Source organism: Zootoca vivipara, chromosome 4 (assembly GCF_965207765.1).
Source record: "Zootoca vivipara chromosome 4, rZooViv2.hap1.1, whole genome shotgun sequence".
Classification (NCBI taxonomy): Eukaryota; Metazoa; Chordata; class Lepidosauria; order Squamata; family Lacertidae; genus Zootoca; species Zootoca vivipara.
In genome coordinates, this window is record NC_142587.1 from 53,658,633 (window position 1) to 53,673,723 (window position 15,091).

Below are 15,091 nucleotides of genomic sequence, written 5' to 3' on the forward strand. Positions count from 1 at the left end.
ATGCAGTGCAATTGGATGGCAATAGTTCCATCAGTGCTTTTTATCTTGCTGAACAGAACAATCTTCACTCTCGTTTCTTTTTCCTTCCTCATGTGCCACATCTTGCAAGGCTGAGGGCAGGGGCCGCCTTCAGTAATGATGTCCTGTTATTCTGATATCCTTTTTGGCTAAAGGACAGTGTATAAATGACTTGAAATAAATAAATTCCTTCCAGCAGCACCTTAAAGACCAACTAAGTTTTTATTTTGGTATGAGCTTTCGTGTGCATGCACGAAGGAATTTATTTATTTTGTTTCGACTACGTCAGACCAACACGACTACCTACCTGTAACTTGAAAGAAATAATTAAGGGACACAAATTTCTATCTGGTCCCAAGAAGCTACAGGGCTGGATCCCAGCTGGCTCTATTCAGAAGTCCCACTGGTATCTATTCAGAAGTCCCACTGAATTAAATAGCGCTTACTTCCAAGTAAGTGGGTTCGGAGTTGCAGCCTAAGCCCCACTGAAATAAATGAGAACTAAATGATGACTCATTCCTCCTATTGATTTCAATGGGACATGAGTGCAAGTCACGTAGTTTGGATTCAAGCCAGGGGGAAAAATCAAATCTGGTTCAGAAACGATCTACTTCGACACAATGCGTTTAATATTAGGGAGCCGAAAACATTCGGCAGAGGCTAGGAGGGAGAAGAACAAGCGGGCCTTTGGCGCCGCTCCACGGCAATGCAGAGGGGAAACAGCCTTCGGAGTCGGGAAGGGAAACTGACGCGGACCTCCAGCTGCGCATGCTCCATCCCTCCCGCCTTCTGCTCCCAGCAGCCATTTCCTTGAGTCGCCTCCTCTTTTTCTTCTGCGCTTGCGTGTGAAGCGGGAGCTGCGCGCGCCGCCACTAAGCCTCGGCGTCTCTTCCTTTTCTTGTGTGCGCGGCCGCGTGTGGCTCAAGAGCTCGCAGAGATGGCGATGCACGTTCCGAAGGCCCCGGGCTTCGCCCAGATGCTGAAAGACGGAGCGAAGGTGGGTGATTTTATGTGTGTGTGTGTGTGAGAGAGAGAGAGAGAGAGAGAGAGAGAAACGCGAGCGTGGCGGCGAAGGAACGCAGAAGGTTCCAGAAGCTAGGCTTCTAAGGAGGCGGGGCTACTGGGCCCCATCTCCCGTGGACTGGAAGCCCGTTAGCTTGGCGCGTGCTCACTGGCGGTTAATAGTCGCCTGAAGAATTAACGTGCTTCCCTCCTCCAACCCCCGCTTACTGAAGGGTGGCCAGTGACTACTTTCTGTTACAACGGACACGCCCTAAGATTTCATTCAGGCACCTTCTATGTCACCTGACGTCTCTCTCGCCGCACTCATTGGCGCGCCTGCTGCCTAGCAACTAGGGGGCTCGCGCGCCGGAGAGGGGTGGGTGACGGTGACGTCTTTTTGCGTTTGCTGACGTGAGGGGCACGCGCCAAGTTCGCGGCCGGCTGCGGACGTTTTCATTCAAGGGAGTTGCTAGGTTCCGATTCTGAAGCAGATCCGGCCCAGAGTGAAGGCAGCTGCTGCATTGCTGCTTGACTTGCCACCTTCCTTTCAAATTCATGTCAGGGATGCTTTGTGCAGCTTCCTGTGTTCACTCTTCTGAGCGTTGTTCCACCTCCATGGCCGTAGGCTCAAGAGTACGACAGGGTGCTGCATTTCCTCCTGCCACCCTGAACTTCGCAGCTGTGGTGGAGGAGGAGTGGGAATGGTTGGCTTCAGACACCCCTGCAGCTCAACTGTACATAACTCGTGACTGCATGGTCCATGTACTTCCATTGTAGGTCACCTATGTGGAAAGGATCCAGGAGCTTTCACATCCTGTACTTGGTGTTTTACTTGTGTTTATAGTAAGAGTTTTATAGTATATGAGTTTTATGACTGAGTGAATCTTTGAAGCTGGGGCCTAGTTTGACATGTTGACAGTGACAGTGATGTTTCCATCTATTCCTGTTTGGAGATGTTTGCGTAGGGCTAGGTGTAGGGCTATGTGGCCAAGCTCTTCTTTTTTCTGCCCTTGATAACAAATGACACTTTAATCAATCAAACAAACAAAAATAAGCCTCCAAGTGTACAGTGGCATTCTTAAAATGTTTGACTGTTCAGTTGGCCTGTGTGCCACTTCAGGATTACAACTTGGTGGGCAGTAGTTTGTAGGCACAGTGGAGGACTGGCTCAACTCAGTGTTCATTGCCTTTTCTTAAAGATGGCGAGTAACCCTCTGCAAGCCTGTATTTGATAATAGAACACGGGTAGGCAAACTAATGCCCGGAGGCCAGATCCGGCCCAGTTGCCTTCTAAATCCGGCCTGTGGACGGTCCGGGAATCAGCATGTTTTTACATGAATATAATGTGTCCTTTTATTTAAAATGCATCTCTGAGTTATTTGTAGGGCATAGGAATTCGTTCACCCCCCCTAAAAACATAGTCCGGCCCCCCACAAGGTCTGAGGGACAGTGGACCGGCCCCCTGCTGAAAAGGTTTGCAGACCCCTGATATAGCATCATGAGTCTTTGTTTTTATATCTCACTTGTATGATTCTAGACCTGTGATTTTTAAATGCACAGCCAATGTCTGCAAATAGCTCTAGAGTCCTGGGGGCTATCGCCCTGGCATCTACACATAGTCATCAACATTTTTAACCTAGTCATGCAATTATTGTCTATTCTGTGCCCACATAATTCTCTCGCTACTATATTATACTTTTTCATGTACTTTAATTTAAAATACTTTGTTTTTTGTATGTAGCATTATTCAGGATTAGAAGAAGCTGTATTTCGAAATATTCAGGCATGTAAAGAGCTTGCTCAAACAACTCGCACAGCCTATGGACCAAATGGTGAGACTTTTTAAAATATTCATAAATTATAACCTTAAAAAGAGGAATTCAGGGTGACTATGTAGTATGTATTAAGAAATACAGCTTATGTTGTTTTTGTTTGTTGATAAACCCAGGAGCCAATGCCATGATTTGTTTGGAGAATTAGATGGAATTAAATCCTGGAACTAATTCATATTTTATAGAAGTATGTTATTATGGACCCTATAATGACCCACACTGTCTAGTTATATTAAATTGTCATTCACATATTTGAGGTATTCTTTGTTTTTGTTTTTAAGGGATGAACAAAATGGTTATCAATCACTTGGAGAAGCTTTTTGTTACTAATGATGCTGCTACCATCCTAAGAGAGTTGGAGGTAAATTCCATCCTGCCTTATTCATTCATGGTCTGCTAAGGATATGTTGACTTGTACATGGGGATTATTTATGGAGAAACATTGTGTATGCTATCTGTTACAACCTAAGCTTTTCTAGGCTTGTGTTGTTTCCCTGTGAAGGGGTCCAAAGACACCTTTGGGGTGGGGTGTATGGGATGGGTACATCAGGGTTGAATTAGAATGATTATAAGAAATGTGTGCTGCTAAGATTGTATAAAGAACTTGTTAATTATGCCAAAGTTTTGCTATTTCACGTAGGTGCTTTAATGACTGTTGCTGCATAATAAGATTTAGGTGCACTGAATTAGTTAAATGTTTTGAATTTGTAATGCAGCGTAAAACATATTGAAGCATGCTATTACTTACTGAATATACACAAATGTGCTTAATAGTGTTCTCTGATATAAAATCTTGAACAGGTTCAACATCCAGCTGCAAAAATGATTGTCTTGGCTTCTCACATGCAAGAGCAAGAAGTTGGTGATGGAACAAATTTTGTTCTTGTGTTTGCTGGAGCCCTCCTAGAACATGCAGAGGAACTTCTAAGAATGGGACTTTCTGTTTCAGAGGTAATCTTTTATTTTGTTCAGATTATTGCTGTTCAAATTAGCATTCTAGGATCTTTGAATAATTGTGTATAAAACTCAGTCTCTTGTTTATCTTCTTAATTTTTCCATTCCTACTTGTGTCCTATTTTGCCTTACACAGAGTTGCTTATAGTTTATTGTGGAGATTGGGTTGGATTCAGATGTGCCTGTCTAAATAAAATGGCTCTTTTTGTGTGGAATGGGACTTCAGGGGGAGAACTGGTCACTTTACCTGCTTCTGCTTGTGGAAGTGTCCAGTTGGCAGAGTTTTATTCCTGGGAAGTCTGAATCCAACCCTTCGTGAGCTTAAGATATCAAACTGACTTTGAACTTTTAACAACTTATGCATTACAGTACAGACATGCTAGTGTCTTTAATTTTAGGTGATTGAAGGCTATGAAAAAGCTTTGAAGAAAGCCTTAGAGATACTTCCTGATCTAGTGTGCTGCTCTGCAAAAAATCTTCGGGATGTTGAAGAAGTGGCATCTTTGCTGCAAACTTCAATAATGAGTAAACAATGTGGCAGTGAAATATTTCTTACTAAGCTTATTGCTCAGGCATGTGGTAAGTATATGTCAATATTTTTTTATTTAAACAGTAGTATTTTGTTTTTGATACCTTAAATATTTTCATGTTCGTTTCAAGCTTGTTTTTTGTAGTGAAAGTCACTTCTCTTAATTTCTTGTTGGATGTTGTTTTTCAGTTGAGTACAGTATTTTCCTGAGCAGCTCTTGTCAAGCTGCAACAGTGTCTAAAACAGAGTAACACTTACTTGTTCATGTTATAAAGCATAATATTGTCACTGGCGCCATTCCAACAGATTCTGTGGCATGTAATTAATAAAATAACTAAATTAGATGACTAGCTATCTTAACAATGCTTCCTAAAAACATGTTACTTTTCATTTTGTACTCTCCCACAGTCTCTGTTCTTCCCGAGTCAGGCCACTTTAATGTTGACAACATCAGAGTGTGCAAGATAATAGTAAGTCATTCTTGTTTCACTGGAACTTGCCTTCTGGTCACTATGTTTAAGGGTTGCAGCTTTAGTTCTGATAACCTTGGAGTTTTCAGAAAAGCAGTTCTCTCTGAACTTTAATTGGGGCCAAAAACAGGAGAGGGTGTAAAAAAATACCACCTGTGGATTTTTAGCAGACACTGTTCCTATCCAGTTTTCCAGGGAGATTAGAGACTTCATATGTAGATATGGATACATTTATACACACTGATTCTGAAATTCTTAGGTAGATTTTGCAGAAAAGAGTTCTGGTTTTCAGTCAATAAGATAATGAATTTCTCTTCAATAAGTTAATTAGTATTTCTCTTCAAATATCAGTGGGGGAGATTGGGCAAGAGCTAGAGTAGGGAATCATTTGCTGTGTGGAAATAGAAACATAAGAATGATAAAACAAATGCTTTAAATTGTAGCAATTTAACTGTTCCTAAGCAGATAGAATCAGAGTTCAGGTATGCTTTCATATTAAATAGCACATTAATTAAAGTAAAAAATTAGTTGTATCCAGACTTAGCAGTATGTTTCTAAAAATCATTGAAATCTACTCCCAAGTATGACAGTCTAGATCCAACTCAGTGTGATTTCAGTGGCTTAACTTGGATAGAATAGTAATTATAATCTGTTCTTTTCAGGGTTCTGGCATTTGTGCTTCTACAGTTTTGCATGGCATGGTTTTTAAAAGAGAAACTGAAGGTGATGTTACTTCTGTCAAAGATGCCAAAATAGCTGTGTATTCTTGCCCTTTTGATGGTATGATAACAGAAACTAAGGTATGGTTTCCCACCCTTTGGAAGTATTGAATAGGTAGGAAGTAGCAGTATGTCCATACATATACACAGTAGTTGCTTATTTTCTCAAGGTGATCCTTTCTGTGTCTGCAATTGCATGGTGAACCAGGCCGAGAGCTATCTTCTTTTGTGCAGTTCTGCTCACGGGCCGATATGGCAAAACCTTGGTTAGTACAGAGAGGGACAGTCCTATTATTGTGACTGTAAAAAGTGGTGCTGCAACTAGATAAATAGCTGCAGCCCTTTTCAAATGCAGTCTGTTCTGTGTTAAGGCAGGGATCCACAAAACTGTCAGTGGGAAGCAGTCACAACTTTGCAGTGACTTGTTGCCCCTGGATGCCCAGCACAATGTGAGGGATCCCTTTCTTGCCTTCCATGGAAAACTTGGGCAAATGGAGGGATCTCTTGTTGCATATTCTCCAGTTATGCCAGAAGAATGGTGTGTGCGTGTAAGTAAGTAAAATGATTACAAATTTTTGGCTGATTATATCTGGGCTGGGATTTCAGCAGGCAGTCCTTTCATGGAGTGTCTGTCCTATATGTCTATGATTCAGTAAACATTTGTTCAGTGATACTAGGTTCTTAAGGATCTGAAGTCCTTCCATGTTAGACACTTTAGATCAGGGGTCCCCAGACTACGGCCCGGGGGCCGGATGCGGCCCAATTAGCCTGCCAATCCGGCCCACGACGACCGCCGCTGCCGCCCGCTCTTACGGTGCGCAGCGCGGCAGCGCTCTTCCGGGTTGGGAAAAAAGCGCCGAAAATCCTTTGTGCGCATGCGTATGGGCCTCTCCCGACCCGGAAGAAGTCATTTCTGGTGCACTTCCGGGTCGGGGGAGGCCCACGCACATGTGCACAACGGATTTTTGGCGCTTTTCCCACCCTGGAAGCGCGCCGCCGCGCCAGTAAGCGCCCGTGCGCAGGCGCGCGCTCCCCCGCCCTCCGGCCCGCAGCGCGATCGGCGCGGTGGGAACCGGCCCAAACGCCGGTAAGTCTGGGGACCCCTGCTTTAGATGAACATACCTGACATTGGTTCATTGGGAATGCTCCCCAAGCAACCCTTGTGAAAAACACCATGTCCATGATTCATAAATCACCTTTTCTAGCTTCTTCAGCAGCTTGGTCCTTGAAGTCTGCTAAACTCTTTAGAGATCCTGGAGACACATGTTGCTGTTGATCTATATATGCATTACTTAGAACATGGTTCTGTGATAGCTGCCGTTTCTGGAATTGCCTGTTTTTCAGGTTAATTGTTTTAAAACATACTTGGAGTTGAAGAAGAAAATGATGCGGAATATGCTTTATAATTGCAGGGAACTGTACTCATCAAGAATGCTACCGAGCTGACAAATTTTAGCAGAGGAGAGGAAAACTTACTGGAGTTACAAGTCAAGAGCATTGCTGATGCTGGTGCAAATGTTGTAGTTACAGGAGGAAAAGTGGCAGACATGGCACTTCATTATGCTAACAAATATAATATTATGTTACTCAGGTAAGTGGTGCAAAGATGTAAATTGTTTACATTTCTTGGCCTATTTAATTGAAATACATAGCATATTTGTTCCTGAAGCGTAAATTAGTACATACGTTTCATCACATTATGACTTCAACCAAGATTATCTCCTTGTGTGTGTTTTCTTCTCTTTCTGAACAAAGTCACAGATGGGGCTGAGTGGGTGGAAAGTACTCCGTGCAAGTCAGGATCATGGCACACAACAGCTCATCACTTTCTTTTGTACCATTTTTGCCCTTAAATTGTCCCCCCTTCAAGCTACTATTTGTGGCAAATTTTCTTTAGAATTATACAGATGCACACTTTTCCAGTGTGCAGTTAATATGGTTTTAGTTTTCAGGTAGTTTGGATGATGATGATATAGTGTACCGTGTTTCTCATATTATAAGACACGTCTTATATTTATTTTTTCCTCAAAAAACACACTATGGCTTATTTTCAAGGGATGTCTTATTTCTTTCCTCCTCCTCCTCCTGCCGCGGCCGGCATTGCTGCTGCGCCTATCACTATGTCTTATTTTCGGGGTATGACTTATATTCCTTGAATGCTTAAAAATCCTGCTATGGCTTATTTTATGGGTATGTCTTAAAATATGAGAAACAGGGTACATATGTACAATTATTTGTCAATGTTTTTTACTCCAGAGTGCCAAAGTTCAATAATGAAATGCACTTTAATGCTGCTGTTACCGAGCAGGACATGATGGAGTGGCACTGTCCTTGAACCATTACCAGAGTCCCTGCTTGTTCCTAAACAGGACAGTGGTGAGAGGCAGATGGTAAACTGCAGTCTGTTGGTGGACTGCTAGTGCCTGCTGGGATATTGTAGACTGCTGGGCTTGGTATACTTTGGTCTCATCCTGCAGGCACTATATACTTACATTCTTAAGAAAAAATGTGTTCTGGATTACTTAAGAGAGACTGGTGCTTTCAGTGTTTATACAAAGTAATGGTAAAGGGACCCCTGACCATTAGGTCCAGTCGTGACCGACTCTGGGGTTGCGTGCTCATCTCACATTATTGGCCGAGGGAGCCGGCGTACAGCTTCCAGGTCATGTGGCCAGCATGACTAAGCCACTTCTGGTGAACCAGAGCAGCATACGGAAACGCAGTTTACCTTCCCGCTGTAGCGCTCCCTATTTATCTACTTGCACTTTGACATGCTTTCGAACTGCTAGGTTGGCAGGAGCTGGGACCGAGCAACGGGAGCTCACCCCGTCGCAGGGATTCGAACCGCCGACCTTCTGATCAGCAAGCCCTAGGCTCTGTGGTTTAACCCACAGCGCCACCTTTGTCGTTTATACAAGACAAATTCCCATTTTCTAGATAGAGAGCTCATCCATTTTTATTTTTAAAGGCCCTAGGACAGGGTTTTTGGTAGGAAGTAAAATGTTGATAGGGAACATTCCTGGAAAAAAATAGTTTGGTACTAACAAGAATTTCTAGATTATGAAAATTGCACCTGAACACTATTTTATCTCCTTTCTTAAAGGCTGAATTCTAAGTGGGATCTCAGGAGACTATGTAAAACTGTTGGTGCCACAGCCCTCCCCAGACTGGTATGTAGAGAGAACAGCAGAGGTTTTCTTAAATAAAACTTACTCCTTTGCATAGACATAATCCTCTTTTTTCCTTCCCAGACACCACCTAATCTAGAAGAAATGGGTCACTGTGACAGTGTGTGTTTGTCAGAAGTTGGGGAAACACAAGTAGTTATCTTTAAACATGGTATGTTTATTATTTTAGTATACTCATTATTTTTAATACATTGCATATAGAAACTTCACATTTAGTCAGATTTCACAAGTCAAACCTTGGTATATTTTCCTGCAGAAAAAGAAGATGGTGCCATTTCTACAATAGTAATTCGTGGCTCTACAGACAATCTTATGGATGATGTAGAAAGAGCAATTGATGATGGTGTCAACACTTTCAAAGTACTCACACGGGTGAGTAAAGTGCTATGCACAGAAGTTAGTACAGAATGATAGAATTGTAGAGTTGGAAGGGACCCTGAGGTCCACAGCAGTGCAGGAATCTAGAGGAGCATTATTTTACTGGCTTGTTAAAATGTAAAGTTAATTGTGTGCAGTTGCAGAAATGCTACCATACTGGAATATACAATAGTATATACTATCCCCCAGTAGACCAGAGTGGCACTCTCTGGTTCAGGGTGAGAGAAGTTAAGGTTTTAAGTTTACAGTGATACATGTGTCAGTAAGTCAGGTTGGCCAAATTTGGGGTGGGGGTGGTATGTGAAATTGAGTGGTCCAATTGACAGATGCCCCCCAAAGGCTACAAATAAAGTAGTCATTGTCATCTTCTCTGGCTTGACAGTTCCCTACTCTGAGCCATTTACCTCCTAACTCTGAGGGAACAATTCCAGGTGTGCAAAGGTGGCAGGTGAGGATAATGCCAGTCACCAGCTCCTGATCCAGCTGTCCTGTTCATCCCCTCACAAGGTCATTACCATCTGCTACCCTGTAAGAAGGATATGCTAACTTACTATGATGTTATCATCTTTCTAGGGAGGCACAATTTTCTAGAAAGGGAGGATATAAATAATAAAATAATGCAGTCCGTTGCACCCATATAACAGTCCATTTTACATAAGCAACCTTTTGAAACAAACCTCTCTCAAGCCTTCATGCTTAACTTAGGCTCAACTATTAATTTGTTTGTAAGCCTGCCTTCGCTATCTACTCAAACTTTAGCTTCCTCTTTGGAGTTCCTGCTCTTAGTGTGGCCAGAAAAATGAAGTGAACTGGGTAACCACTCTGGGAAAGGGCCTTTTTGGTGTTGACACTCTAGTTGTGGAATATCCTTCCCAGTGAGGTTCACCTAGTACCTGCTTGTAGTTCTTTTGGAGCCCGGTAGACCATTCTGTTCTCCAAGGCCATATTTATTCATAAAAAATATGTGCTGCTATAAAAAAGCAATTTACAATAATTATTTACTGTCTCCTTCAACTTGGGTTACAACACACAGTCTGTTTTTTTTTAGTTTATGTTTGGTGCAGTATGTTGTCTCCTCCCCCTGTCTTAGTTGGGACAGGGGGATATGAGACAGTATACTGATAAATATAAAGGGAGTGAGATCAATTTTAAAATAGACTTCAAATAGTAGTTGCTTCAACTCTCTTGCAGGATAAGCGTCTTATTCCAGGTGGTGGTGCAACAGAGATAGAGTTGGCTAAGCAGATCACGTCATATGGAGAGGTAAGCTACAAACTTCATATCTTTACTAAATTTAGGTTTCCATATAATGCAACTTAAAATCCAATTCTGTCTTTAGAGTTGTCCAGGTCTTGATCAGTATGCTATCAAGAAATTTGCCGAGGCATTTGAAGCTATACCCCGAGCCCTGGCTGAAAATTCTGGAATTAAGGCTAATGAACTTATTTCTAAGCTCTACGCTGTACATCAAGAAGGCAACAAAAATGTTGGGTTTGATATTGAGGTAAGACTAATGCCCAGCATAACATGTTTGTGGTGGTAGCAGTGTTCTGGAATGTCACCCCCAGGAGACTGACTGCAAGGGAACAGTACTCTTTAACTAAGGTTCTCGGGTGGGGTGGGAATTCTGGATCACTCTAGATCAGTGGTGGTGAACCCATGGCACGGGTGCCAGAGTGGGCATGCAGAGCCCTCTCTGTTGGCATGCGCCATCACACCAGCAGTGCGTTTGGGGTTTTCAAATTGGGCAGCCGCTCCCCCCCCCCATGCCTCCTTGTGAGTAAACCACTCCCTCTCCGCCAGCAGCAGCTTAGAGGCAGTTCATCTCCGCAAGGCAGCTGTATTCCTGCTTCTCTGCCCCCCCAAAAGCTCTGCAAGTCTTGGCAACCCCCCCAAATCATGGGCAATGCCCCCCAAAAGCTCAACAACTCAGGGCAGCCCCTCAGCTCATTTTATTACGGTATATTATTATCCCATATTAAATTGCCGTGTTGGCAACAAGCTTGAATAGGTAAATTAGTAGGTTTTTGGCTGCAGTTTGGGCACTCGGTCTCCAAAAGTTTCACCACCACTGCTCTAGATGGACACATCTGTAAACAGGAAGAATTTGGAGTACACTTAGGCTGCATACACACTATACTTTTAAAGCACAGGCAAAACACATTTTCTCCTTGAATAATTTTGTGGTTTAAGTTATTGGGACTGTACAATGCCCAGGATTTTTTGAGGAGGGAAATGTTCTTTAAAGGCATAGTGTGTATGCAGTTAGAGCATACTCGTTTCTTCCTTTTGAATTTGGCTGTGCTGTAGCTTTACCTGTCTTGCACCTGACAAAATAGGTGGATGACTGGTAGGTTTGGCCAGAACTGCTTCATGGGCCAATTGGGGAGGCTTAAGAAAAAAACCCCTCCACCTGTTTTCTTAATCTTTTTACAGGTATTTTAATGACCTTTCTATTCTAGCTGTTTTGTAATGTAAAGCTTACAGATTTTTTAAGATAGGGAAATATTGTTTTCTTCTTTCAATGCAAAATACTATGGGCTTACTCAATATTAATACCAGCTAGCTGTCTGTTTTGTTCCATGGGCAGATTCTTAGCACCTTTAACTCATTTACTGACATCAGTGGAACTCCTTGTAATCCTGTATCTGCTCAGAAAGTCAAGAGGCGCTGAACTCTTTTTCTAACATTTGACAGGCTGAAACTGCAGCTGTGAAAGATATGTTGGAAGCTGGTGTATTAGACACATACCTTGGGAAGTTCTGGGGGATGAAGCTGGCTACAAATGCTGCAGTAACTATCCTAAGAGTTGATCAGGTAAGTTGGTGTAATAGGCTTTTTTATTGCTTCAGGTATCAGGCTAAATCAATACGGTATGGAAGCTGCTAGAGTATTGTTAGGTTATGTATGCTTCACATGATTTGGTTAAAGTTGAAGGTCTAACTTAATGTTGTGGCAGTGTGTGGTCTTCTTGTAGGCTTCTGTTTTCAAATGATCAGTTTCATACAGTAAAGGATTATTCAGACTCTTACATAAATATTTTTAAAACTGAAACTTGGTGGAATTCTGTGCTTGGTGTGAAATTCCTATAGATTATTATGGCAAAAGCAGCAGGTGGTCCAAAAGCCCCTAAAGCATCAGAACATTGGGACAAGGATGACTGGAAAGATGCACCTGAACAGTAGTGTGAAGTAAGATTTGGTATCATGGCTCATGTTGGCAAGGAACGAGACTTTGCATGAATTCCTCTGCCTGATGCTGATGAGTGTATTTTTGCTTCCACTGTCACTTATGTGTAGGCTACATCACAATTTAACAACACGCTTGAGTTAAGGGTGCACAACACTGTTAATATTCCTAAAACATGGTTTGAAGAATTATTCTATAGACTAATACGCATGATTTAGTTTACACTATTAGAAGCATTATTTGTGTGCTAATGTTGCATATTTTGCAAGTTATTGAATTTTTTTACAGAACGTTAACACTTTGTCACCATATAATGCACCCAAAACACCCCAAGTTTTGTGTGTCTCCTGTAGGAAATGAGCATTCTGCGATTTCCATTTTTGGCATTCATGCTAAGCATGTATCTGTAGAAATTTAAACTTACAGCAGACAATCACTGATTCTTGGATACAATTCCTCATGACAACAGTGCTATCCCCATTTTGCTTAGCAGTGTGGGTATAGCAATCTTGTTCAACTGACATCTGCAAAGGAGGTGGGTGCTTTTTGAGATGGCAGAAGAGCAGCCAAGGGCTACTCGCATGTGCAAGAGGATTTTCCTTTTCCCTGTTAGTGAGTTCCATAATTTTAATCAATATTTTATACAATAGCAAAAACAGTCCTGGAGCTATGGCCAAGACTTATGGGTTGAATACATTTTTCATTGCATAACCTTTCTGTAATACTAATTATGGTAGTATGTAAGAGATGAGGCTAAAGATACATATCAAATCAATTCTGTCATACCTTAATTCAGGGGTCCCCAAACTACGGCCCGGGGGCCGGATGCGGCCCAATTGGCCTGCCAATCCGGCTCGCGACGACCACCGCCACCCGCTCTTACGGCGCGACAGCGCTCTTCCGGGTCGGGAAAAAAGAGCCGAAAATCCTTTGTGCGCATGCGTATGGGCCTCTCCCGACCCGGAAGAGGTCATTTCTGGTGCGCTTCCGGGTCGGGGGAGGCCCATACGCATGCGCACAACGGATTTTCGGCACTTTTCCACCCTGGAAGCGCGCTGCCGCGCCAGTAAGCGCCCGTGCGCATGCGCGCACTCCCCCGCCCCGCGATCGGCGTGGTGGGAACCGGCCCAAACGCCGGTAAGTCTGGGGACCCCTGCCTTAATTCATCTGAAATGCATTCTATGTAAAAAAATGTAGGTCTAACAACTACTTTTGCTTGCAGATCATCATGGCAAAACCAGCTGGTGGCCCCAAACCACCAACAGGAAAGAAGGACTTGGATGATGACCACAGTGATTGAACACTTTCAGAGTACTACTTAAGGGGTTGTGTATCTTGTCATGTGTGTTACTCACCTTTAAATTATGAGACTTATGTTTGTCTTGTACCATTTCAATAAAAACTGTTTCAGTAAAAAATGTTCCCATGTATTTAAAGGGTCACAACATTACTGCACAGGTAAGTCCATTGACCATCTCCTCTGTGGAGATACACAGGAGAAAGCCACCCTTGCAGTTTAAAGACCCTGCTGCAGAAATGCTGTTGAGCATAGAGAATACATGCCATAGCCTGTCCAATTCCAGTATTTAGCTGTAGGATACGCTCTTAATAGAAAGGTCCTAACCTACAACACACTGAAGTTGTTCCTCATTACCATGATGTAAATCAGGGTCCCCCAACTAAGGCCCGGGGACGGTCCGGGAATCAGCATGTTTTTACATGAGTAGAATGTGTCCTTTTATTTAGAATGCATCTCTGGGTTATTTGTGGGGCATAGGAATTCGTTCATTTTTTTCCCCTTCAAAATATAGTCGGGCCCCCCACAAGGTCTGATGGACAGTGGACCGGCCCCCTGCTGAAAAAGTTTGCTGACCCCTGATGTAAATGTTCCTGTATTTTAAGCAGAATTGTTCTGAATGTGGTAATAAATCCTATTCAAGTCAATATTACAGGAAGCGAGGACTGTATCTAATGTTAGTCATACTCAAAGCAGTCCCACTAAAATTAATGGATATCACTAACAGGTTTACAGTCCACTCAACAAATGAGAACCTCTGCCATTGGCCTGCTATCCAATTAAAGCAATCAGTGACTATATTTACATAAAACCAGGAAAGATTCTAGAATTGACTTCCTGCAGGAAGTCACCACCTTTCAATGGAACAGTCAGGGTGAATACCTTGACGTAGCAACAAGTCCCTGTGGATTGTTTGCTGTTCTCATCTATCTAATCCCAGTTTTTCCTACTTAGGTTCTGATCCTATGTGGGGTAAGTCTATTTTCTGTTATCCATGTGGTGTAATGGGAGCCTAGACCGCCAATTAATTAATCCAACCATTCCCCCTCCCCCCCAGGAATTCTTGCAAATTAGTTTCTCTTCTAGGCTCCACAAATACTAAATACATCGTGCTGCCCATGGCCAATTATGTTCCTCTCCTAGTGGCTACAAGTCACCATGTTTCAACAAGCTGAATAGGTAACTTCATCTGGCACATTCCCAAGTTGCATTAGAAGACCTCTGTATCTGTATTGCGATCTAAGCCTTTAAGGCACAGGTAGGCAAAAAACATGTTCCTACACCTAGTACAGGGACATTAATAGCACCTTTTAACTTCCACTGCTCCCGATTCCTCCAACACTGTTCTGTGTTGCTGTTGGGAAGTAAACAAATGGGTGCATTTGTATAAATAGCCTTAGTTACATGTGGCCCTCAGCAAAAAGTTGTCTGTGACTACTTTTAAGAGATCAAGAGCCCTACTTCTGCATCCATGTAGCACTAGAATGTAAAAAAGGTAAAAACGTCACATTTAAA

General features: G+C 42.7%; 1 protein-coding gene across 2 annotated transcripts; it reads left to right on the plus strand.

Moving 5' to 3' along the window:
* Window positions 1-917: 917 nt before the first annotated feature.
* Window positions 918-13,697, plus strand: CCT8 (chaperonin containing TCP1 subunit 8). 2 transcript variants are annotated; one of them, XM_035116574.3, is made up of 16 exons: window positions 918-1,015; window positions 2,762-2,852; window positions 3,134-3,213; window positions 3,654-3,803; window positions 4,205-4,385; window positions 4,744-4,805; window positions 5,468-5,605; window positions 6,937-7,115; window positions 8,628-8,694; window positions 8,776-8,863; window positions 8,969-9,084; window positions 10,282-10,353; window positions 10,430-10,594; window positions 11,788-11,907; window positions 12,183-12,281; window positions 13,502-13,697. In XM_035116574.3, the coding sequence occupies exons 1-15, from the start codon at window positions 956-958 to the stop codon at window positions 12,273-12,275; spliced, it is 1,662 nt and encodes a 553-aa protein (XP_034972465.1). In that variant the 5' UTR covers window positions 918-955; the 3' UTR covers window positions 12,276-12,281; window positions 13,502-13,697. The 2 variants fall into 2 exon arrangements, with proteins under 2 accessions (XP_034972465.1, XP_034972466.1); XM_035116575.3 differs by lacking the exon at window positions 12,183-12,281.
* Window positions 13,698-15,091: the final 1,394 nt, after the last annotated feature.